This window comes from Nilaparvata lugens, chromosome 10 (assembly GCF_014356525.2).
Source record: "Nilaparvata lugens isolate BPH chromosome 10, ASM1435652v1, whole genome shotgun sequence".
NCBI classification, from domain to species: domain Eukaryota; kingdom Metazoa; phylum Arthropoda; class Insecta; order Hemiptera; family Delphacidae; genus Nilaparvata; species Nilaparvata lugens.
In genome coordinates, this window is record NC_052513.1 from 29,798,687 (window position 1) to 29,825,728 (window position 27,042).

The window sequence follows — 27,042 nt, forward strand, 5'->3', positions numbered from 1 at the left end:
TGGAATTTTTACAGATATGGGACTAGTGGCAGTTGATGGAGCTTATCAATGGCTATTCTAGGTATAAATGTGATCAAAATCGTTGGAGCCGTTTTCGAGAAAATCACGAAAAACCCGGCTTTTGACAACATTTTCGCCATTCTATCCGCCATCTTGAATTGCATTAGATCGAAATTGTTCGTGTCGGATCCTTATATTGTAAGGACCTTAAGTTCCAAATTTCAAGTCATTCCGTTAGTTGGGAGATGAGATATCGTGTACACAGACGCACATACTCTCACACATACAGACCAATACCCAAAGCCCACTTTTTTGGACTCAGGGGACCTTGAAACGTATAGAAATTGGGGTACCTTAATTTTTTCGGAAAGCAATACTTTCCTTACCTCACTTACCTTACCAAACTTTGTACACAGGCGCGCTCAGCTGAGGTACAAAGTGCGCCAGAGAAACTTACTTATTTGAAAAAATTCCCCCGCGGTGAATTGGTCGTGTAGAGGGGCAGGAGGGGGCGCATCTTAAGAGGGAAGTTCCCAAGTTTATCCTCCCTCAAGTAGCTATCATGCTCTGGTCTAGAGAGTAGCGGGCCTTCGCAGTTGAGAACTTCTTTTCTAATGGTCGATCATTTGTTGTTGCTACGTAACGTGCCTTCCGCGCTCGATTTGAAATTCCTCCTCACAGACTCGTTCCTGGCAAGGTCTATAAATACTATTAGATTATAGATCTTGGTTCCTGGCCGTGATTCGATTCTGTCCAGAAATAGACTCCAACGAATCATCAGAACTCCAGAAAATATCGAAAGAGTGAGGCAGTCAATTGTGCGTTCTCCCCGGCGTTTGGCTTGCAAACATGAAGCTGCTATGGCAATTTCTGAATCCACTGTTCGACGAATTTTCCATGAAGACCTTCAATTTAATCCCTATAAATAGCCTGTTGCTCAAGAATTGACTGAACGCGATTCTGTTGCCCGACAAAATGCATGTAATAAGCCAATTGACAACCTGCCTGAAGACGCGGTAGTACCGATATATAACGTATCGATTGATATACTGCAACGAGTGTATACAAATTTCAAAAATCGAGTTCATCAGTGTATGCGCAATGAAGTTCGCCATTGATCATGTCATTATCAAGACTACATGAAAAAAATAAACATATTTGTATCTCACATAAAAAAAGATTAAAACAATACCGGTAACTATAAAGTACTGTTTTTTTGACCTTTCAAATAAGTAAGTTTATCTGGCGCACTTTGTATAAAAATTCTATATTGGAAGTTAAGTTCCGCCAAAGTTCCACCCAAGATCGGCGGTTTTTGAGCGTTTTTCCTGCGTTTTGTGGGCCTTATCAAGAACTAATTGGCAGATCATGTTAAAATTTCGTACAGAAGTTCAGCAAGGGTCTAGAAATATATACTCAATTCAGGACTCAGAATTACGCCCAAGATAGATGGTTTCACTGCGTTTTCCCAGCGTTTATTCACGTTTTGCAAGAACTAATTGAGAGAAAATGTTCAAACTTGGTTCAGAAGTTCAGCCAGGGTCAGTTAGAGCATTGTTACAGATTCCATTACCTAAGAACAAGTCTACGACGGTTCATCTGGGCGAAAAATTTTGTGTTTAGAATGTATAATAAACTAGCGTTAACAAAATTATTGTGATCACAACAGTCAATTTTGTAATCACTACTTACAACCAATAATAGATTTGAGCTTGATCAACAATTGCTATAGAAGGATGATTTATGGGAAGGAATATAAGGCTAGGAAGAGTATGTTCACAAAGTTGAATAGATGAAACAGCAGCCTTAAACCAAGTAGAAGCTTTTTATTCTGAGAAACAAACTTCAACTATAATATAATACAATTTTCTTTTCAAAGATTGGTTTGGAATGATAGGTCTAAATAATAAAAAATGGCAATTTTCATAACACAACATACTTCTATAAGCAAGAATAAACGCTCCAAACTATTTGATGACTCATTAATTATTTAAATATAATAATTGTGCGAAAGTGTTCAAAAATGTGACCAAAACTAAATTAAATCTTAGGCAAAAGTCTGAAGCTACTTTAAATTATTGTAATTATTTTACGGGACACATTTTATGTACATTTTACACTGTTATAGATCTGTAGAGGCCAGGTTGAGTCAAGGATAGGGAATCAGAGAATAAACAAAATAGATTTTCATCAATTATTGGTTTTTCGGTAAAGAATTAAAATTATTATTGATTTGAATAGATTATTTATTCTCTGATTCATTTGAAAGGTTGCCTCAACATGGCATGACGATCTACCATATCACAGCCCTATAATAGAAGAGGGGACACAAAAATATTTTTTTATTAATACTTCAATAACAAAAATCATCCTGAATCTAACCATTTGAAGATAGTGAATAATACGATTTACGACATAATATTCAAGATGAAATAAAAATAAACAAAGATATGTAGCATCTTAAACTAAACGAAACATCCAAAATCCATTCGATGATCTTCTTAATAATTGAACACATAAAATAGAAACAATAATATTTACTCATGTGAAAGAACTATTAAATAAAACAATTTTATAAACTAATAAGCATAAGTCGCTCCAAATTATTTTCATGTGTCATAGCATAATTATTCAAAAAATCCAAATCAAGACTTAGGCTACTAATAAACTGAATACTTGGTCCTGGCTAAATTAGAAACATCAATTTCATAAATAATTTCAAGAAAATTTGAGAACTTACAAGCAGAAAACTCACATTGAAATATCAGTTAATTCAATAATTTTTCAAACTTGCTAAAACTTAGCAAGAATTCTCACAAAAATAGTTATAAATAAATAGTAGAATCCTATGTGCATGGAACATAATAAATTTTGAATTCAATCCAAACATAATAGTGAACCTCATTCTAAAATCATTTTCAACAATGCTAGCTGAGCTTACAATTTCTTACAAAAATGTTAAACATTTTCTTTACATTTAAACACATTTTTAGATTTAGACAATTTATGTGTATTACTATAGTAATACACAGTTAATTTATACAAGTACATTTTGTATATTTACAATATTTTGGTAATCTTGCCTGCTATAATATTTTTATACTTCAATATTTACGCATGAAAAACAGCAGGGCTTAATTTACACTATTGAAAGTATTTTATTAGTACAACTTCAACTCAATTAGCATTTGGATAAATAGCAATATTAGAATGGAGTTGTAAGCTTCTGTTTTTTTTTCGTTTTGTTCCAAAGAGTCGACGAATTGTTCAAGTGTAAAACAAAATATTTCCAATAAAATGTACAATTTTTATCGACTACAAACACCCATACTCTCTAAAGTCCATCGACATATTTCATGGTCATGAGCAAAATAATCATGTGATACATAACTACAGTTTACTCCACAAACTTAAAAAAAAAAAAACTTGAGTAAGTTAATAAAGTATCAAACATTAATTACACTGATTGACCAAAATGCTAAAATAAAATTTATAAAGCTCATGATAATGAAATAAAATAAATATTTTCTAGAAAAACATTTTTACGCCAGCTAGAAATATGACAGATGCTGGAGAATAAGAACTTGACACAGAAATGGGACAATACAGTAACCAACATGTAATGCTCTTAATACAATATATTGATCTCATATTGTTATTAAAACTAGCGTGTTTATAATAATGTATGAAAATAACTAGTTCAAAATAAACGATTTTCTTCATTCATAGTCAAAACACTTTTTCTCAAACACTTTTAGTCAAAAACATTAATATCTTGCAAATGACAGAAATAGTCCTGCACTAGGCTACTAGAACATCCGCACTGATCAATTATTAAAATAAGAATACAATAATAAGTATTAAAGTATACATTTTTACAATATTTACATAGTAGGCTACTTCTTAGACTGTCATTTTTAGTCTCTTGAAGTTCTCTTCTAGTACAAAACAGTAATGAGATTGATTGTATCTATAACACTTAATACAGCTCGCTATAAAGAATCTTGTTTCTTATTTATAGGGATCAATAAATAAATAAATTGATGGTGTAGAACCCAGAAAAGGCAATTTCAAAATTCTAGAATCAGAGTTTAAATTCACAAAGTTTTACAAGCTCTGCTATACATTGATTGAATTAAATCAATAGAAATCTTTTATTCCAAGTCGTTAACTTGCTGTCCACTAGCGAACTTTTCGAAAATCACCAAAACATCAAACAATCAGATATCACAAGTTTCAACAACATTCAATCACTCCAAAGTTCATATCAAATTTTGTGCTCTTCACAATCCGTGATATCCTTTTCAAGATTATAGTGGTCGTTCCAAAGTTTATATGTGTTACGTATCATCAGTGTTCATGTGAATCAGAACTCATTAACTCAACCATTCTACACATTCTTAAATCATTGTATTTGAGAAGTGAAGCAATAGATTTGTATTGGATAAAAAAATTAATAAAAACGAATTATTAATCATCTCAAATGTTGTATTCTATACAATTGTTTGTAATTGTAAACGTTGAATCTAATTTACAGTTTGTAAACATTAGGTAATGCATGTTGGTATCTTACATGAATAACTATTGTCAACTATTGCAATTGAAAGTTAATGAACTCAGTTGAATGTATAAATCAGAGTATTTCTCAAGTAAATTAATCATAAATTTCTTAATTTCAAGAAATTGAAAAAATGAATAATTTAATAAATTAACTGCAAGAGTTGTAAAAACTCCAAATCAATTGGAAGTTATTTCATTAAAGTTTAATGAAACTTTTTAAATTTAAATAATTGTTAGGTTTTTTCATCTTACAAATTGAAAAATTTAAATTCTTAAATTCCAATCAAAGATTAATTTGCAATACAATTCCTAATAAAATGAATTGAAAATTGAAATCCATAAAACCTACAATATTGTTTTCAGGGGCATTTCACTCTTAAAACACACAACTTCTCACAATCTTGTAGGATCATTTTGATCATACGGTACAACACATAAACTCGAAAAACCACCTTCTATTTCATCCAAATTACTCTCCCAAAACACACTATTTGATATCACTGGACTCTAGAAACCAGCTTCTATTTTACATCGCAACACATATTACTTAATATCACTGGATTGTGGCCCCATAGTGCCGTCGGGCCTATCCTTGAAGAAGCCCTTTTCGGTCTTGCACTCGCGTATTGTTACCGTACTCAAGTTGACGGTGACATCAGTGATAACAATCTCGTTTGCGACGGGGTTCCGGGTGCGCCAGTAATCAGGCCCGGGATTGGTGAGCACGTGGCTGATGACGAGCGGCGGCGGGGGAGGGGGATGCATTGTTTGGTCCCGCTTTGTCGCCGCGTGCCCGTTCACCAGCGGCTTGTCGTCTGCCACTTTGTCGCCTGCCACCTTGACGCCGACCGTTGGCGGCGGTTCTTCGGCGCGGACCGGAGTCGGAGAGCTGGCAGCTGCTGTGCCACCGCTTACCTGCTGTGAGCCACAAAATACAGCGTCAGTAAAACACTGATTCGTTCATTAATTTAATTTCCAAAGGTTACACCAATTTTCAACTCAAGTACAATAATATGAAAGAATACAAAATAACAAGACAATAATAAAAATAAAATTAATATAATGTACATGCAAAATAATCTAACAGCACAAATTCAATAAATCACATCAATAGCAATCAAGATCGTTAGTGAAATGAGATAATAAATATAAAAGTAATAAGCATGCAATATAAGCTAACAGCACAATTTCAACAACGTAAAGCAATAACAAGTAGATCGATAGTAGGATAGCAACATTATAGGAGTTTTATAGGAGGATAGTTTTACATTATAGGAGGATAGGAGTTCAGCAGCAACATTATATGCATAATAAAACATAACTAAATGATATTATGTATGTTGTCAGTGATACCTAACCATTTGTTACAAAAATTATTTAAACTCTAAAATAATTGCTTTCTTGTGCAAGATCATGTATCAGCTGTATTGAACAATACGGCATGTGACAATACTGCTGACGTGGCGTTAGCCGATGCACTTTTGTCACATTAAATATATTAGGCCACATGGGCTTGTATGAGACCCACCTAGGAGCATCGATTTTGCATTACGATGAACGATCCACCCACAAGTCTAATGACCGGGTAAACCAAGCTCGGTCAAGGCATTTGAACATAGTTAATCCGGGTACAATTTACAAGTGTGAACTCTAATTATCGATAGTAACTATTCCCATAGAAATAAATATGTTCCAGTTCACTAGTTTTAAAGTGAACCTGATTAGACCATATTTAAATATCTTGACAGAGCTTGGTGGAACCGAACATAAAACTTATGTAAGCAGTTCCTACCAAAAAAAAATTAATTTATTTGTTCACATGCCAGGTCTACAAAAACATACTGCAAAAGCAATGTAGTACTAAAATAATATTTTTTTTTAATAAAAGGAAAAGTAACTTTTTCATATAAGATTTCAAGAATATGATCTGATGCACGCCACTCCAGCCAAGCTACTTGGGAAAGTCGGGAGCTAAACCGAAACAACTATAGTATTGTCTTGACTAAACTATCTACCAACGTTGCGCCAAGTATAATTGCTTCGGATTTTATTCATTATCCATGCTAATAATATAAATTATTTAACCTCTTAGACTCATATTTAGATACTGCTCCTGTTGCTGACTCAATTAATGGCCCAATTATAACTTGATTTTGTTTCCATAATTGTGCATTTAGAGAGCTTCCAAACCAACCAACTAATTAGCTACAAACAATATTTAATTATAAATGCACAATTATAATTATATTGGGTTATTTTTTCAACCTCCGATTAGCTATGAATGAAAGACGAATGTACATAAAAGTATCATTTTCTCACCAAAAATTACACTTATGGACCAGCCTACCAAAACCCTCTTCATAATATGCAGCCGCCAAATGACTTTGGCGTTGACTTTGACTATGAGTTTGACGTTGAGTTTGGGGAAAAGTCATTAGTGGCCAAGTCAGGTTTGTATGGTGTGTGATCGAAATTATCCCATTTGATTTGCTGGAGAAGCCATTTGGTTACACCTGCACCGTGAGTCCTAATATTGTCATGCATGACAAAGCTAGCTAGCATAGACACCCAACTAAGCGAAGACTCAAGAGACTAAGACTGCAATCATAGTTATTGTTCATAACTAGGCCTAATATTGATCATCACAGTTACATTAGAGATCAAATTATTATTTACCCGTGTCTCTAATTGGATATCTGGCGTTGACAGTGCTGGATTTTCTACTATAAAATAATTGACCTGAAATACTACAAATTACCTGAATGATGATGTTTCGAATGAATTATCCATTATATTTTCACTCATAGTCCAATTTATTGCTCTTAATTAAAAAAAATACTATAGAATCACTCTTTTATCCTATTTTAATGTTAAAGAATTAGAAAATAAAATCAATAATTAGAAAATAAGAAATCAAAACTTACAAATAAGGTTAGTTTGTTTTGTGCAAAGAGCAATGAGTGAATACTGCGAGCATAAATTTGTCATGCAAAAGATCTCACAATTCAATTGATGATATTTTTCAAAACTATTTCATTGTAAACAGACATGCGAATTAGTTCATGCGCTCCTTAACTTGAAAGGAAAAAAACAAGTAGAAGCTCTTTCAACTTTGATAAATTCTCCAAACTTATCAATTGCCATCTTGACTGCCTATCAAAATAATAAATCAGATTAATAAATAGGCTAAAAAATAATATTATCTTAGAACTAACTAAATACTTATATTATGCGGGTGATTAAAAAATTCACAAGAAACGGTAAGTACCAAATTTATTGCCGAAAAGTTACGTGATTATGAATTGAACAAGAAAGACTTCAAAAAACAAGAAAGTATTTCAAAATCAGTAACTTGAAAAAAAGCCTTAGAATATTACTAATAAACGACTTTCTTATAACTATAAATTTTAATAAAAGTCAAGAAATTACTGTAGAACTAATTTTAAGTGGATATGAATATGGTGGTACAATAATAAATAGGTTGTTACACTCAGAAAATACAATAATAAAGATAGCTGTACTACAGTGCCACCAAAATCCTAAATTATATTCAGTACTAGTAGACACTAAACATAAATTATAGTAATATATAAATATTCTAAATGGGTAAGAAGTTCTGTAACTTTTTATAAGTCTTACATTAAACTCTTGAATCACATTGAGTTGAACGGTGTACAAAATTATGAACCTATAACTCCAACTTTTATAGTTACCAGAAAATATTTCATTTTTTCTTACTGTACTCGGTACAATATCAGTCATCCAATCTCGTTATCTTGATGCGTTCAACCATATTCAAATTGTGAATGTCAGTCATTTTATTTTTCTGTTGGCTGTTTTTAACAATACCAAGAATATATCAGTCATTTGAATTTTTGTGAGACTTTTGTCCTATAACTATAAATTACATCTGATTTTTCAGATAAATAATTCACTCAAGAAAGGAACACTCATGCACAGTGAGTGAGTGCTAATAGAAAATAAATCTCTTATAAGTTTTTCAGTAAGGTAAGCTTCTAAATTTCTAAGTCTATATTTTTTAAAGCTTTTTTCTAACCTGATTAACAATAATTGAATAATGAAAACTAATTAAAAAATCCTTGACATAAATTTAGCTACACAAAAACGTCACTTCTCATATCTGTTGATCAAGTATGAAGAGTTATAGATAAGGGGGATGAAAATATACTAAATAATTAAATATGGGGAAAGAATTAGCAACTATCTATGTATAACTACAGCTAAAACAAAATAACGTTCAACTTTTTGAGACACGTTGGTCGAAACAAACTATTTTTGTGATTATTTAGTTTATAATACAATCTAAACAAAAGGTCTAGATTAAAATTATAACCATTTGCAGAAATAATATAATATCTACACAAAATGCATTTATACTACAAAGTGCTTGTCTTTTAGAACCCACAATGATGATTATAATCATAGAATAAATAGATAAATAAAAAAATTCAATTTGTCATCAGGCCCACTTAAGATTCACAACCTTTTCAAGATTACAATATAATGTGATGTACTTTATGAAATAGTGGGACGTGATGGATCATTTTTTCTATCTGAACATCAAAATGCTATCCAACTTTTATTCTCGCAATGAGACTTTAAAATAAATAGTTTTTTATCTGGGTAATATGAAGTTGATAATATTTATATAGACGGATTCCCACATATTGGCGCCGTCCCGTTCATTACTATTCCCAGTCAGCCCGACCGAGCAAGTATGAATTGTCCCATTAGAAGTCATAGGTTCAATATTTTCACTGAACCGAAAAAGGACTCGGATACTAATATGTGGGATATCAGCTTAATACTCTCTATCGTGACAATTATATAAATTCAGTAGAACTTTAATTTCAAGTGAACCTATGGTTCACTTGAAAGCTCTGACATCTATGATTCACTATTCATAGCTTTTTATGTGTATAATACAAAGAAGAACATTTCATCATTTCACAAAATAGAAATGGTGATTCCTACTCGTAACAGATTACATAGATATAGATTGCGCAGTTCTACATAGATATCGATTAGTAGATTTCTATTTCGAGTGATTTCACTATTCTCGCAGCCCTCTAGATTCACGATACTTCTGCTCTGCGATTTCCAGCTCTAGTTTCTGTTCTTGCAAGCTGAGCACTTTGAGCTGTTTGAGCAGTGTCAACCTGTGTAGTTCTTCATTGGTCAGGTCGATGGTTTCGTCAGTTTCCAAACTGCGCAGCAGCGAGTTGTGCAGTTGTGTCTGCACATTTTCGGAGCTCGAACTTTGTCCGGTCTGTTCTTGCTTAAGGTTTGCTAATTTCCTAATTTCGGTATCCTGACTAACGGCACGAGCACGTGATCGGACGGCGCGCCTAACCGCGGGAGACGAGCCCTACAAACAAACAATTTTAAACGACTAGAATCGAGAACGAACCAAGTGAAATCGAGGTGAATTCTCACATTTTTTAGTTGAAAATGAAAATGTATTCGAAAACTAGAAAAATGCCCAACTAATGAAATCGCAATAGAAGTGAACTGATCTAATTAAATTTGTACACTAAAAAGGCTAAGTAATGTTTCCCAATATAATAATTCGTTTAATTGATGAAGTAGCCTATTTTAATAGGGCTACTTGAACTGTCAATATTTGACATAAAAAATATAAGATAAGCCAGCCGCTAAATAAAGGTATAGTTATTTGTATATCTAGAGTGAAAAGTACGACTTTTTCTCCCTGTGGGAAAAAGTTTGAAGCCCGAGGCGAAGCCGAGGGCAGCAATTTTCCTGAGGGAGAAAAAGTATTTTTCGCTCGTGATGTACACAACATTTTTCCTCCATCTACATTTTTTTATAGAAACTGCAAATAAAATCATTCTAATAACTTACGTATTGGTGACAATGATTCCTAACAACATAACCTAAATCTAAAACCTAAAAACCGGTCGTCTGATTTGCACTGCCGATTGCGCTATCTATCGGCAAAAGTTGTAACATATCAGCTGGGCAGCTACCAAAAATGGCTGACTCCAGATCACGCGGTTCAGATTTGAATTGCAGATCAAAAATATTTGTTGGCTGGTATTTTGAATAGAATAAAATATTTTAAAAATTTTATAAATTTTTATCGTCTACTAATATTAAGAATATAATAATTATCATACAAACATATATTTCATGAGTTGATCAAATTTCTGGTCGTGGTATTGAATTCAGTTGACTCAATGACAGACACCTCTATTATGCTTTCTCATCTGAGCTTAGACCTTCTAACCTATTACAATGTAAGTTTCAAAATAGAGATGCTCCCCATGTTATTTAAATGGAGTTACTTTTACTCCCTAGGGAGTTTTTCTGTTTTTTACTACCGAGAGCGAAAAAGTGACACTTTAGACAGTAGGTGGAGGAAAAAATATTTGTTTAAACCCTACTGAAAAATAATAATTCATTTTAAAACTTTAAAATGGCATGAGTGCTGAAAATAGTTGTGTTTGAATAAAAAAGTATAAAGAGGGTTCTAGTGATTTCTATAATATTAGTTTAATTGATGAAGGTAGGTAGTTCTCACCAGGACTACTAACTACTTCTAGCAGCTAACTTCGAAATCGACACCTAGGCTTGTATCTATCAATAATTGATCCATAACTCTGCACATTTGCTCAACTCCTGGTCACCCGGTCATAAGCCATATCCCCCAAGTTGAGGAGGACTATCAAGCTCATCAATGTTATCATCATCATCATCATCATCATCAATTTCACCATGTTCACTGAACATGAAAAAGTTTCGTTCATTGAAATCAAATCATTGGTCATGAAATTGTAGTCACGAAATTAGATTTTTACAGTAGTTATGGGCAAGAAACAATCGACAAGAATATTGAAAATAACAGGAGAAACTTCCAGAGACATTGAATGAATGAAGTATCATCAATCTTCGAAAAAATATACTTCATCTTATATATCTAAACATCAGCGTAATCAACAATGTTTTTAGCGCTCCAATCAATAATGACAGGGAATAACACATTAAATAATCTAGACCTACTAGACGATACAACTGAACCCTTGCATTTTGTTCATACAAAACTTATAAATGCAGATTTTTCTTATTAGAAAAATTTAGAATCTGTTACAACCATCAAAATAGTCTGTTGCCACGTTTCATTTTCATCTTCTAGAAACGTTTTCGTTCCACCCCATAATAATTCTTGTGAAATGTCAATATTTGCTTTCTTGAAAGTTTGAAGCCCACCTAAATTGAGAAAGATGCACATTCATTCATAAAGTTAGTAGCATAGGAAATGTTTTATAAACCTGGTTTGGATACTGGATGAATTATGTCTTTGTGATACTCCTTTTATTCCAGAAAGTTGACTTGTTAAATCTTTACATCTTGCTTGTTCATTTTAATAATAGTTAGCCTTCTATTGAAGATTTTCTTATAAAAACAATCATACTCCAGTCTGATTAGATGGCAATTGACTAACACAATTCAAATTATTTCTTACGAACAAGTTTCTAGTACTAAAGTACTCAAATGTCATATAGATTTCTATTCAATCAAATATATAGTCCATGCAAGAAAAGCAGCCTAAACATATCCGACAGAAAAGTAATGCAGCATGCTAGTTTTCTGTCGGAGGAAAGTTCAAGAAGTTATCAAGAAAAGCGACTAAATTACTGGAAGCTCTTTTTATTGGTACCAGCAGAAATATGCACGATTTATAGCTGCCAGGTATAATTTTACTTTTAGAGACTTCCAAAGTACAAGTTAGACTCAGAGCAGGCAGTTCAAGCAATTTGTCAAGAAAAAGCATACAATCAATATGATGCAAAATAAATTAATACATAGTCTGATAGCAAATCAAAATTACAAGTACACTCTAAAATATGAAACTATAGTAGCTTCAGAACTTACTTAGCATGACTACAAAATTGATTATGATTTTTTGGCATGGAAAAGCGCAATAACTATCATCAATTATAACTTTAGTTGTTATTCCCAATATCAGAATATTGAACTCGACCTTACTAAGGTGAGATTCACATAGAAGAGTCAGTGGAAATTATAAGATTATATAATTTTCGATTTTCACTAAATTTTATTAGACTAAATTATTTAGGAATAGAAGAAGTTTTGGGCCAGCACCTGTTTCCATTTTCTTTCCGTTACTGTTATTATGATTCAATGTATGAATAAAAGATAAAATGTTGGAAAACCTAACTTTATAACTTTACATGAATCTTTCTATGGGAACTATGCAACGACGCAATAGCATAGCAAATAAAGTGGAAAGTGGTCTCCTCACCTGCGCAGACTGTTGCGTAGAGTTGACAGGCGACAAAATCGGTGATGACATCTTCTTGTCGAAGGCTGTCTGCATGCCAGCGTTCGACTTCCTGGGTGCAGGGGTCGACGAGCACATCTTGCCGGCTTGGTCCTTGGAGGCGGGTGCTGGCGGTGTCTTGACAGTGGCGGCAGGTGGCCGAGGGGAGACACCCGGTGACTGTGAAGTGCTCGTCGTTGTGGAAGTGGTGCACACGGAGAGAGGTGGCTTCTCGTCAGAGGAATGTCTTGGACTGGAAGCGGAAACGCGTCGGTTGGGTAGCTTGCTGGAAACACCCACCTAAGGGAGAACGGATATGAATGGTTACATTTCAATAAATTATATGCAGTATTTGGTGTTTCAATAGCTCTGGTCCCTGGCCCATCAAACACTGGGAGTGTGCCGGTAGGAGTGGTAACAACTTTCACACTCAAATATATCATTCCTTCTCTCTATGCGTGCTTTCCTCTCTTAGTCCAAAAATGAGCATAGATCAGAACAGAATAGAATAGACATCTATCTTGGAGGCGAGAAGATTGCCAATTTCCCTAACTCAATATAAAAAATTTCCATTAATAGTCGCATGAAGACGAATTCCAGGGGTCAGAACTATTCTCGAAGTTTCTAATAACGTGTTAAATTATTATATGTTTTACACTATAATTTATACACAACCATTACACTATGATATATTTCTATAAAAAATCTTTTCACTATAAATTATTTTGTGTCGGCTCTGATTCGCCAATGTGTGGAATCCTGGATCCAATAAAATTTCAAACTGCTTCATATTTCTATTAACTTTCTATAAACATATTGTCCATGTGAGTTGGGGTTTGAAGTGGGCCACTGAGTGGACCTATAAATCCTCATCCAAATCTATCAATGCATAACACTCCATACATTGAACGACGTGTCTATTGATATCATGCAGAATTGGTGAATGACAATATACTCATATGGCTGGAGTTTAGAATCAAAATTTATTCAATAGAATTTCTAATAGAGTTTATTAGAACTTATTTTCCTGCCAAAGCTGATTTTTTTCTTATGATCTATAATATAATAAACGAAAGAATCGTCTTGAACGTGTACGGGATGGGAAATACATGAATGACGCATCACGTCTGAAACGGATTAACTTGAAATTTTGCATATAGATTCTGAATTTTCTGAGGATGAATATAGGCTTATTTCCATTGCTATTAATCAATTCTAATTTTATAATTAAAACGAATTTATCCAATTTGTTACACAATGTTTACATAACTATAAAAGTCCAACTAAACAGGTCTTTCTTCAAGTGACTCCGTAGCTTAATTGGTAGCGAGCGCGGTTGTGAATCAAAGGTGGCAACATATCAAACATTTTTCTTTGCTGGAAATTTTCAACATTTAAGAACATTACCCACGTAATTTTGAACACTATTTTTTCATGTTTGTTGAACATGACGAGATTGCATTTTACAACACCAAATTTTCTCCGGGCAAATCACGTGTAACCTGCTAGTAAATAATAAATCTATTGAATACTAATAAAATACAACATAGAATATTACAAAAATGTTAAAAATATTGGTGGGTTTGTACTTACAGGCGCCGGCGACCCAAGCCTTGGAATTTTGGTAGCGGTGTGCGGTGGGCTGCTGGTAGTGATGGTGACCCCAATCTTGCCCGACTCCTTGGACAACACCTCAGCCTTCCGTTTCGTCCCCACTGTCTCCTTCCTACTGGCTACCTTCTCCTCCACACCGCTCTCCTCCACCTTCACCACTCCTGTTCCTCCTCCTGCCTCCTCCTTCTTCACATCTGCCGGCGCGTTCACCCTGTCCGCGCCGTCTGTCGGCTGTTGGGTGGATGGCGAGGTGGAATTGGAGGTGGAGGTGGATGGTAGAGTGGTGCTGGTTGGTTTTGGGTCGCTTGCAACTGGAAACCAAAACAAATTCAAATTCATTTATTTGCCATAAAATATTAGCCTACAGATTATTAAAATAAATATTCTAAATTGAAAAAATGGCACTACCGACAAAGAACGACTTTTGCGCCGGCAGTGAGTTCGAACAACTAGGTTACAGCAAACATGTCAATAGAAATAATTTTAGACATTTTGAGTAGAAGTCATAAATTTGGGCCCTGTTTCTAGGACTCTCATCAATCTAATGAACCAGTAAATGCATATTAAATCTATAGGTTGAATGATCAATTAGATTGAATAAGTTTCATAGAAATCGGCCCTTAGTGCCATACTTAGTACAAACAAACTTAGCTGTGAACGAATTCGTTGCCTAGCATTCAAGATTGTGTTGCGTTCATATTATAAAGCTGTGATAAGCAATACTAGCAAAGCGTAGATAATGCCGACGTGCTTTTTAATGAGCCTGCTACTGTTGGAGTTGCGCTGGAAATCGCTCTTGGATCCTTACCATCGATAAGACCAGTGATAATAGCTCAGTTCATTTTCTCAGCTAGTATCGTGGATACAAACATGGATTTAGACAGTTTGCTAGCTAAAGTGTTCATAAAAACAGCATTATGGGACAAAATCAATAGCAACAATAACAATAGATTTGTATTGGACAAGTCGTGAAATGAAATTGAACACGAAACGTAAGAAAATCAAAGTATATTTGAAGTTTAATTATATAATTAATAGTACCCTTATAATATTTTTAAATGAAACATAATTTTTATATAATTGAAATCTGATATTAGTTTTATTATTAGAATTGAATACTAAATGGGTAATAGTTATTTCTATAGTCAAGCATTCAAGCAGTCTCAATTGCTTCTCAGCCAACCTAACGAACTCTTCATTTGATAACTTTTTTCTCGATGCTGAACCTGAACCACCTATATTATAATACATTTAAGGACGTTAGACTAGAAGTAACTCCATTGAAATAACACTAAATGAAATGAAAACATCATTTTTCAGGCGAAGTTGGTAAATAACACGAGTGGCATCTCTATGATCGTATGTGTCTAAGCTCTACTCGTCTTCTAAGGAGATAGGATGTCTATAATATTATTTGAGCTAATTTTTTTATGCAAAAGATCATGATTATGGCAAAGTTAAATAATATCGATTTAAATACATAATAAATGTAGGTGGATGAAAAATTTATAGTGAATCACGAGACTTGAATTATTCTTTCCCTTAGAGGAATATTGTCGCCTTCAACTAGACCTTTGGGCGACAAACGATTTCCTCAGAGGAGAGATTGCAATGTAGTCCTTAGAAGCAGAAATGACAATTTTCTTACCTGCCACCGATTCTTCCCTGTGATTTGTGGCCGCCTCCGAGGAGGGGGCAGCCGGTTGAGGTGTGGACTTGTCAGCCGGTTCACTCTCATCCTGAGTGCTCTCTCCGTCGGTTTCCGTCGCATCCCGAGCCTCCTCAGCTTTTGCTCTCTCGATCGCTGCTTGTTGCTGAAAATATCACACATTTCCATTATTTTTCAAGACCAAAACTTCTTGAATCTGAAAATATTGAGGAAGTGAGAGTATGAGTATATGGTTTCATTATTAAGTAGGCGATTAGTAAGAGTAGAGATGACAACAAGTGAAGAAAAGTAAATTTTTAGAATTGTAGTGTTACATTAATTATCATTTTTTCAGTAACAATAAATAAAATATTTTTATGATTTTATTAACGGTATGAAATGATATATTTATAGTAAGGAGGGAAAATGGAGGTTAGAATGAGTTGTGAAGGATGGTATAAGAATGATGTATATTATTGAAAGTTTGTATTGTCTTTTTTATTGAATAATAAAGAAAATATTGAAACAATGTCGGGCTTTAATTTGAATATTGTTACATAATCCATGTAGTGGAACCTCTTTATAATAAAGATAAATTGATTATATTACCAACTACACTATAACTATCTAAGCCTATATGATTCCATTTATGCCAAAGTGCTCAATATAGTGGAATTGGCAATATCATCAATTACATCCCAAGTAAAAAATATTTTGTAATAGCATTCCATAATAAAATAATATAAAATTCTAAATTGTGTAGTACTTTTTCATAGTCTAATGTGATGATGTAACACCTTTTCATGCAATTCAATTCATTTATTCCCAATTTAGAATATTCAAGACATATTACAAACTCTTTATAGTATGACATATCATTAAAAATATAAATAAATAAACATAATTATTCATATGTATACTTGAATAAAATAGAATAAAATATAAAATCTAGGCATCACCAGCAAAAAGAAACTCTTTGCCCGCTGGTGAGAGTAAATCACCTATATGATGACTATGAATATGATGCTGAAATAACTATGATGTGCAACGATGATGGATTAATGGCTTTCTTATCGGTGATATACAGGAGTTGTAGAAGATAATATGGAACTTCCTCTATCAGTAAAGTTAATTATAAGATAGATTTGAAGGGTATGATAATATTGGGTACTGATAAGATAATCGAATATATTTAAAATAGGGTAGAGTATTGGTTATTAAGTTAGACTTACATTCTTCTTCTTTGGCCCTCTCTTCGCTGATGTATTGCCAGATTGTTCCCTAGAAATGATAAAATCCATAATGAATCAACATTTCATAAGTTGAAGAAATCTCAATGGGAAGGAGTTACAAACTAAAGGATATTAGATTATAGGATACCAAATAATTATGAGAACGTTTTCAAAATTCTAGTGCGTTAATTTTATAACATGAATATTCTATTACTTAATAATTTTCAGAGGAGAGAACATTTGGTGAAGACTATTACTTCAAGAGAGTAGAAATAAAATGCAAAGGAGTAAACTTGTTGCAGGTCACAGTACCCATTGAGCTTTCTCGTAGCAGCTAAGACCATCATGTAAGATTTAAAACTCTATACCACAGAAGTAATTAGCATAGTCAATCAAAACACACTAAACGTGAAACAAAAAACGTAAGAATAAAATGATTAAATGTAACATTTTCCAATACTATATAAGTTGAAATTGCGATAAAAATTAAGTTAGTTCTAAAAGGTGTTTAAAATTAAGAATTTTTAGATTTTTCAGTTAAAAATATGACTGCAGTATGAGCACTATAGCGCTTATATTATCAAAAATAGTGTCAAATTACGAAAATTAAGAAGTAATTGACTAACCTTTGCTCAAAAATATCAATCAGTCTAGCATCTAGGATATTTTCCTCTGGTTCCCACGTGCTGTGTCTGAAAAATAAAATTGGTACATGAATACTGATAAAAATACTTGAGAGAAAAGAAATTGTAGGTTAGTTGATGGTGATTCTATTCTGTTCTTGATTCTCAATTCCTAATCCTCGATATCTCCTAGCTTAGTATCAAGACTTCTCATGTTTTTATGTAATCTTCAACTATACTTTTCTTTCCCTTATGCTTCTACTCTGCTATTTTCTCTTCCCTTCCTCACTCCCTGTTTCTCTACCCTATATTTTCAGTGAATGTTAGATAACATAACTAATTGCATGTTATCCAATTATTATTTTCTTGCATTATTATTGATAATCATTGAACACTCAGCCTTCCCTTGCAAGCACTTCCCTTTAATATACAGGTGCGACAGCGAAACTTCCTATTTTAAAAGTAAATTAAACTCTTTGTATGGATCAGAAAGTTTGTATTTATGTTTTGTAATGTAGACATATAAATCGTCCCCATTCACCATATTATACTGAGTAAACCGATTTCTGGCGTTTGTAATGACTCCTGCCAGCATTGCAGGCGTTATGCTAGCAATTTCTTTCCTGAAACTGGTCTTTAAATTCTGTATGGTCCTTGGACGGTTCACATAAAAAAGGGATTTCAGAGACTTCCATAGAAAAATCACAAGGGCTCAAATCGAGAGATCGGGCTGGCCACTCCAAATTGCTCCTAATTGAGATGAAGCGTCCTGGAAATGTTCCCTCGATTGAAGACACGTTCAGAAAATTCCTGCACAATTGTCATCTTGTATGGATGAGAATAAAAATCATCATAGAGAATTCGTCTCACAAAAAGATCGGAAAGTCCAAGAGCAGGCGCATGTTTGCGCGCAGAACGCTGTGGTGATAGCAACATTGAAACTCTCACTGCCTCAATGTTCTTAAGTGACCTGATAGGCTGAGGGACACCAGTTATTCTTCTTTTCGCACTTGCAGTTTGTCTGAACTTAGTAACAATTGATTTTTGGTCCGGGACAGTAGCCGAAGGGGCTAAATTGAAGCAATGTCGAAATGCGCGCTGGGTTGTGATCTCAGAATCTGCTCGAAAAATAAGTCTCAACGGCAAATGCACGCTTCTCATTGTTCCAATGCATGATGGCGACTGAACATGTCGGGAAGAGAAATTTATGGTCTGACCTCTCCAACGAGTCCAAATTTTCTCTACTACGACATCAGCTGACTGAATGGCGTTCACTTTAAAAAGGAAGTTTTGCTGCCGCACCCGGTATTTATATTTTATAGTACTTGATGTAATTTCATTTTAACTTACAGTTAAAGGTATTCTATTTTACTTTTTTATAACCATTATAGCCTAATTATAAAATTATGTTTTGGGGAAAAATAAAGATTTGACTCAATTCAAATTAAAAAGTTCAGATTTTGATTAGAGCTGAAACTTTCAAACTATAAGAATTCGCACATCTTCAGAATGCACGACCTCTCTCGGGGAGCGTCTACTCGTATAATTCACTCCATAAGAGACAATGCATCCGGCTAACGAACGGATAAAAATTCAGCCCGTATAGTATAGCTGGAACATTATATTGCTTTCTGAATGATGTCAACACAGTTGAGTTATAAAGCTCTTTGAGCAAGTGTTTTGAGGTATTGATGAAATTAGAAAAGCGTCCACGCGCTTGGTAGGTCATCAGTTGTTGCTCATAGATCAGCGCTTTATTTAAAAAAAGAAACACTTTAAAAATAGAAGAACCTAGTTTTGAACAAAATATGGGAGAATCAAACAGTTTGAATGTAAATTCAAGAATAAGTTGATTATACTTACTTTGTGCTCCATCCTTTCCATTTTACGAAATATTCTACTCCTCGGCCCTGAAAAAAGAGAATTCGATTATATAAATTAAACATTAGTCTCGAATACCTGCATTTAAATGCATTTCATTTCTGAGAAATAGTAGCCTAATTGAGATGAAGAAACTTTAATATTGTATATTCCAATAAGGTAATTTTCAGTAACATGCCGGACCACTTAAAGTGATAAGGTTAGTACAAAGTAGTAAAAGCCTAGTTTTTCTTCTATGATCATGTATAGAATATACGTTTTGCTTTTATAATCAACATCATAAGAAAAGCTAGGCAGTATTATCATATTGACTACAGGTGCAATTCCTAAAGGTGCATATTGACATTGACAAAAAGGTGCAAGGCGTTGGAGCAGCGCAGCTCAAGCAGCGCAGCTATAAGCAGGAAGCTCTTCGACGCAGTCAAGCCTGCTTATAGCTGCGAACTTCCTGCTTATAGCTGCGCTAATCGAGCTATAAGCAGCAGATCAGTGAGGTTTCAAGGATTGCTAAGGTTAGAATGCAGGTTAGGTAAGTTGTAAAGCCTATGTAATTCCATTTTCAACTAACTTAAAAGTAAAATGCAAATACGATATTACAAATTAAATTTTTTGAAATATAAATAATGATATTGAATAATTATCAAATAAGTAATGGAGATACCGATCGTGATTAAACATCACCAACGTTAATCTTACAAATAGCCTAGATTCCTAGATGGAACAGTTGACAACCTTTTCATCCCCGTAAAAAGTAGTGATAGCAAATAATGTTGTAGCAGTTAAAAATATATTTGTTGTTATTCAGCTAAAAAATAAATATTTAAGCTAATGCAAGTAAGAGTAAACGTAACGTACAAAATCTGTTTTCAACAAATAAGGTTAGGATTCAAAACGCTGGACTGCTTGCAATAGCATGAGAGGTTATAAAACGTATTTTAAATATTGCTTGTAAATTAGATTGTACAATAACATAATAATACGTACATTTATCTTGTAAAATAGTAAAATATCTGTAACGCCGATCATAAAGCTTGTTTTGAGACGATGTAAACAAAGCATCAACACATAATTTTGATTACGGTACGACATGTTGGATTCACCTTGATTGTTGTTGCAAAACCAAGGTTTTTGCTTCGATACAATTGTTATTAGTTTATTTTCAAGATGAATGATGTATACTTACTTTTCTGTGCCGCTTCTTCATAATTCTTTCTGCTGCATAAACTCTGTCACCCATTTCTATTTAGTTCACTGTCACTGCACTTTTTAGGTTGAGCCGCTCTGATGTAGACAACGTTCAAACACAAGTTTCACTCACTCTCAAACATGTTTTGCAGCATTTTGCTACCACTTGGACCGGTATGTTCATGTCTGGAACAATGTTATTACTGTATTGATTGAATTTCTGAATATTGATTGAAACATAATCGAACAATAATTTTATTTTGGTCGTTAGCAAAGCCAGACATTAGATGTCCTTCTTTACACACGCACACACTGTTTCTGTTTCCCTCCACACTACCACACTCTTCTCTTTCTCTTCGTCTACATTTGAAGTGGTTCTGGTGGGGTCGATCTCTCTCCCTCCCAGCAATCATCTTCTGGCGCTTTCACTGCCATGGACGAGTCCACAAGATTGTTTCTCATTGGTGGAGCCAGTTTCTAGCGGGAAATTCAAATTGCCCGCAAACAGTGATATTTTCTTTACACAATATTCAGGGTTAATTTACGAAAATTTGCACTAGCTGTAATACTAGAGAATATCAATGTTTCAATACGATCTCAATCACCTTCTTATAGATTTCATTGTTGGATAAGTAAGTTACTTATCGCTTTTGTTCCTTCAGCCAGGACTCCGAAAAAGTATAATTCACTAAAATGTTTTTTTTTTATATAAACTCCTTTTCCACTTTAAAAGTTGTTTCAAAATACTACTGTCAGTATAAATTAGTAAGGTAACCTGCCTCTGGTTCAGGTCTGGTGACAGAGTTTTCAGGTTGCACCTGATTAACTTCTATCTATCTGTTAGGTAAAGCTGTGTTTTCGTAACGGGCAGAAGCAGAATCGATTGCAGCGCACCCAAGCGGGCAGAAACAGTAACACTCAAAGAACTAGTTCTTTGATATGAATTTTGCTTTATGTGTTATGGGTAATGAACTTTTTGGGTTGTCCAAGAGGTAATTATAAAATTATTATTGGATATTTAATTCAATAAAGTGAATTAATGGCTTTTTAAAACTCAGATAACTTCTCCACAATAAATTAGTTACTTCAATTATTCTTTATTCTATGCTTTATAGGCATGTCAATCAAAGAGTTAACTTTTCATTTCCTATGCTAAGGGTAAATTTGAAGTAACTGATTGTATTTCATTATTAATAAGATATAAATATAATTATTTTATTAACTAGAATCAATTGCCTTCAAAGAGTCAATGCTTGTTCTTTGAATCACATCGTGTATAGGTAGGCCTACCTTCTTGTACCGTATTCAACTTCAAAGGCCCATTGAAGCTCTATCGATAAATAGTTAATTTGAATTCAAATTAATAGATAAGTGATTAATCTATCTATTAATAGATAGACAATACTTCTAGCATTTTTGTAATCTACGGGTTATATTACACCAAGGGAAATCAATATTGTAAACGTTTTTTAGGCAATTTTATTTCAGCAGTCCCCTTTTTGATCATTGGATAGGTACGGTCCCGGCTGATATACATAAAATATAAGAATCGTGAGGTCCATTGACTGCCTAAATCAATATGCCTTCTCAGGCAAGGTTCAATTAGGGACTCCTCACCAGTAAAAGCTATAGGAATAATGAAAATTATGATTAAAGACTAACACATATGACATGTACAAAGTGTATTCAAACAGGCGAACTAATCCTAATAATTATTGTTGAGATACCTGTATATCTTGCTGGAATAAACAGGTTCTGTTACGGTACGGTACTTTAAATAACACAGAGCCTATTTTAAAATGGATATATATTTATTAATATTATAGAAGGTAACTAGTAGCCTTGTAATATTCCAAGATGAAACATGATTAGTTTCGACATGTTCAATAAGGACTCTCTTGACAATGACATAATTAGAAACTGGTCATGCTTATTTTGAATATTTTAGGGTAGGCCTACTAGTTTTTTTCTATAATTAAACATTAAAGTTGCCCTATTAAAATTAATACTTTATTAGGGTATTAATTAGAATTAGAGTAGCCTTTCAAACTCCTTATTTACTATAATGTTCTAAAAGCTTATCAATTTTAATCAAAACCTTGGAAATATAGCCTAGAAGGTAGAATTGAAAGTGATTATATATTATTTGATGTGGCTTGGAACATAATATTTTCAACTTTTGCTTGAGTTATTTTTATATTCAAAGAATTATTATCCCTTCAATGCAGTACATAAGTACTATTACTTAATTCTTAATACAATACATAATTGTGATACCCTATTTTATATCCAATTCAAGTCTATTATTTAACTACGTGTTACCTATAGCATTTGCCAGTCAGCAATGTTAAATAATTTTATTAGTTCCAAAAAAAAAGCAGAAGCCATACAGAACCAATAAAGTTGTTAATAAGAGTTCGATGCTTTTGGGTTAAATATAGTTTTGAAAATCCCTCAAGTATAAACCATCAAAACTCATTTTATTAATTTCATGTCACTTGCTGTTTTCTTCAAAACTACCTGAATTGAAGCAGTTAGCAGGAGCGATCAGAAAAAGAAAATATTATTATGAATAACATGAAATAAACACATCAAGATGAACTGAAAAATGAATATATTTCTTAGATTAATCCATCTCTTTCTTCTGTAGGCTACTACATCATACATGAATCATATCCATGGAATATTATTCATAGTTGATTTTCTTTGTCATCCTCTACTTCTGGCTGGTACACCACTAGGCCTGAAATCAAAAAGTTATAGATAATTTATTATTCATTATAAAAAAACTTTGCAAAGTGAATTCTGAAATTGATTGTAATCTGTATAAGTTTTTAATTATATTTCTTGGGAAGGAACCCTCCAATAATGACAAAGTAATATTATATGAGAAATTCCAATAAACCAACAATCAGTTGAATTATTATTAGCATCAATTTGTAAGTTGTGTAATTCTGAATGATTGATTGAATAAATAAATCTACATGCAGGAGTTGGGATTAATCAGTGTGCCCCAAGGTCAAAAGAACTTGTTGGTGAACAACATATTTTTGGATACCATGAACAATTCATTTATTTCTATGGTCAGTAGGCCTACTTCTCGACCGTTTGGTTCACTTAACTCTTCCAAAATGTACTGCATAAAGTAATTCTCAGTTCTACATTTAGAGAAACAAGTTTAATGAAACAAATGGAAATAATCAATAAATTAATTGCTTAATCTGAAATTATGATTATCTACAACATTATAAGTAGAACTAAGTGATTTGAAAATGAATACCAAACTGTAAATACATAAATCTCTCTCAAAAAAATGCAGGTATTTCATCCATGAATTCATTTCATCATAAATTTTAAAAGGTGGAATCACTGTCATTAAAAGCTATTATTCAGAGTTTTCCAGCAGCACTTGCTGGGTTAATTTTTGAAGTCATCTATTCATAGTTCTAATGTATGGTTATGTATAAAGTCAACATCCACTCAAGATCAAGATGGACAGTTGAGAAGAGTGTTTTAAAAACAAAATTAACATCAAATTATTGATGTAATGTTATCACATTATTAGATAATGTTACATAAATTATTTATTTATGGAAGGAATCCCAAATATTATAAATAACTCTATTCCCTGAATGATAAGTGAATACATTGTTTTTTAAGCACTCTTCTCAACTGTCCATCTTGATCTCATGTGGTTTCACGAAGTTTCGAAATATTAAGATTTCCTGTAAGCTATTAATGATTTCAAAATTCAATCAGTTTTTCTATCATTTTAGTCACATAGCCTACCATAGTTAAGTCTTCCTATTTGAATATCTACCATCAAATCGATAATAAAACATTGAAGTGGATAAACTTTTTGAAAAAATGTAAAACTGTATAAAATGACATCACCTAGCCTATATAAAGTTTAAAAAATGAGTGGAATTTTATCTTACCTAACTAGTTTATTCTAACTATGGATTCCAAAGAATTGTTCCATCCTGGTCAACAAAAAAGAATTCATATGCATTTCCTTTCGGCACATTATCTTCAATATTTTATTTGTAAATGGTACCTGAAAAAAGAAAAATAATCTTTCAACATATTCATTTTGGAGATAAAGTGAAGTTAATCATCAATGATAAGACATAGTTTGGATTTTGAATAAACTAGAAGTGAACTGGGCCTCAATAAACTATTTACATTAGATATACATACTATAAGTATACACTTACATTCGTAGCACTTAACAGAAAACACTTTTAAGTTTTATAATATAAATTAAAACAGGAGACACACGACATAGATAGATTAAAAACACTGAAAAACTTACATTACACTCTCTGCTCGGTTAAGAAAGGGGACACAGTTCCTCGAAAATTTCCGATTATAATGTAAGTTTTTCAGTGTTTTTAATCTAGCCTATCTATGTCGTGTGTCTCCTGTTTTAATTTATACTATTCACATTGATATACCTGGCATCACGCAATATATCGATCGATAGAGCATGAATAAGTTTTTCGAATACATTACTATTGTAGTTTTAAATGAGTTTGGTAGCAATGGTCAACCAGAAAAGTAGTACCTATTTTATATTTTTTCAATGGCAGTCTTTCAATATTCAATTACACTGACTCTGATCAAGTTATTACTATAACAATATATTTAATATTGTTTCCAAGTGATTTTAAATTATAAATTAAAAGAAGATAAATTCATAGATAGTTACCAAAGACAAAGTAAATGTTCTAATAGTCAGGTTAGTTTTGTTATTACATTGATAAACTATGGGTTTACAATATTTTGAGGTGCAACAAGGATAATGGAAGTTTAGGACTTGAAATGTAATGAAATACTTCTAAGTCAAATTATGATGTTATTTTCAATAAATCTGTTTGTGAAAACTACTAGGGGATGCATTATAAAAAATGTATTTTGTGATTAGGCCAACTCAATGAAAGTGTAAAAGATTGTTAGCATGAAATGCTATCTTATCATGAAATGCTAAATGTTATCTAGGTTGAATAATGTTTTGAACCTGATTATTTAATGTTAATCTAATCAATAAATCTTGAATGAGTTTAAATCTAATCAGTTGATTAGGCCTAGATTTCTCTCTTTCTTGTGATAATTCTCTACCATACACAAACTAGCTAGTCTAGGATTTACATTATTATTAAATACTAGAAATTAAACTTTAAATAAATAAACTTTTGTCAACTTCTAACTTCCTGAAAAATGAAAAAGATAGCAGTTTAGACCTAGAGACTAGGTTATTAAAGGCCTGCTAGTAGGCTACTTATAAAATTTATATCAAATAATTGTGTACGGTAGATCTAGCCTACTTTATTATGAGAAATTTAAGTGTACTTACTTGAATCCTCTATTACATCAGCAATTTTTAACCATATTCTATTTTTCAAATAGGTAATTCGTTGTGCAGGTCTGGAAAGTACAAAACTTTGAACTTTGAAAATTTCACGCCTTTCTGTTGTAAATCCATTTTCAATTCCTCTTGTAAAAATAATAAGAATAAAGAAACCAATAGAAATATTTTATACCTCAATTTTCCACTACAAATTAATTTCACAGTATAATAGTAGCAATCCGAAATCTGACAACCAATAGCAAAATAATAAATCAAAACAAACCAACCAACAAATAAAGATTGAGGTTAAAAAGAACATGGCGTCTGATCCAGAGAAAGATTTTTCTGCCGGTGTCACGTGATCAGAGCAGAAAAGTAATTCGAAGCTGTCTGTTCTCGTCGACAGAATCCCGAAATTAGTTCTTTTTCGACAAAACGGTTCAAGAGCAGTGATCGGTCGAAGAAAAATAGCATTGTGTTGATAGGCCTTATAAAGAACGGCAAAATGAACGACAGTTCGTCTCTGATTTGAACAGTTCTTTTTTTCTGCTCAACTTTCTGCCGATGGGTGAATACTCCCATAAGAACCAATGTTAATTTAAAGTGAATTCTGTCGTCTGCCCGTT

The 27,042-nt window shown here is 33.0% G+C and overlaps 1 protein-coding gene across 3 annotated transcripts; it reads right to left on the minus strand.

Moving 5' to 3' along the window:
* Positions 1-1,806: 1,806 nt before the first annotated feature.
* On the minus strand, positions 1,807-21,494 carry LOC111056345 (polycomb group protein Pc). 3 transcript variants are annotated; one of them, XM_039437166.1, is made up of 8 exons: positions 21,065-21,494; positions 19,864-19,910; positions 18,004-18,069; positions 17,378-17,426; positions 16,146-16,311; positions 14,477-14,808; positions 12,866-13,183; positions 1,807-5,475 (listed from the first exon to the last, which is right to left on the minus strand). In XM_039437166.1, the coding sequence occupies exons 1-8, from the start codon at positions 21,116-21,118 to the stop codon at positions 5,104-5,106; spliced, it is 1,404 nt and encodes a 467-aa protein (XP_039293100.1). In that variant the 5' UTR covers positions 21,119-21,494; the 3' UTR covers positions 1,807-5,103. The 3 variants fall into 3 exon arrangements, with proteins under 3 accessions (XP_039293100.1, XP_022199401.2, XP_022199407.2); XM_022343709.2 differs by having other exon boundaries at positions 1,807-5,478; XM_022343715.2 differs by lacking the exon at positions 1,807-5,475 and adding an exon at positions 7,816-9,949.
* Positions 21,495-27,042: the final 5,548 nt, after the last annotated feature.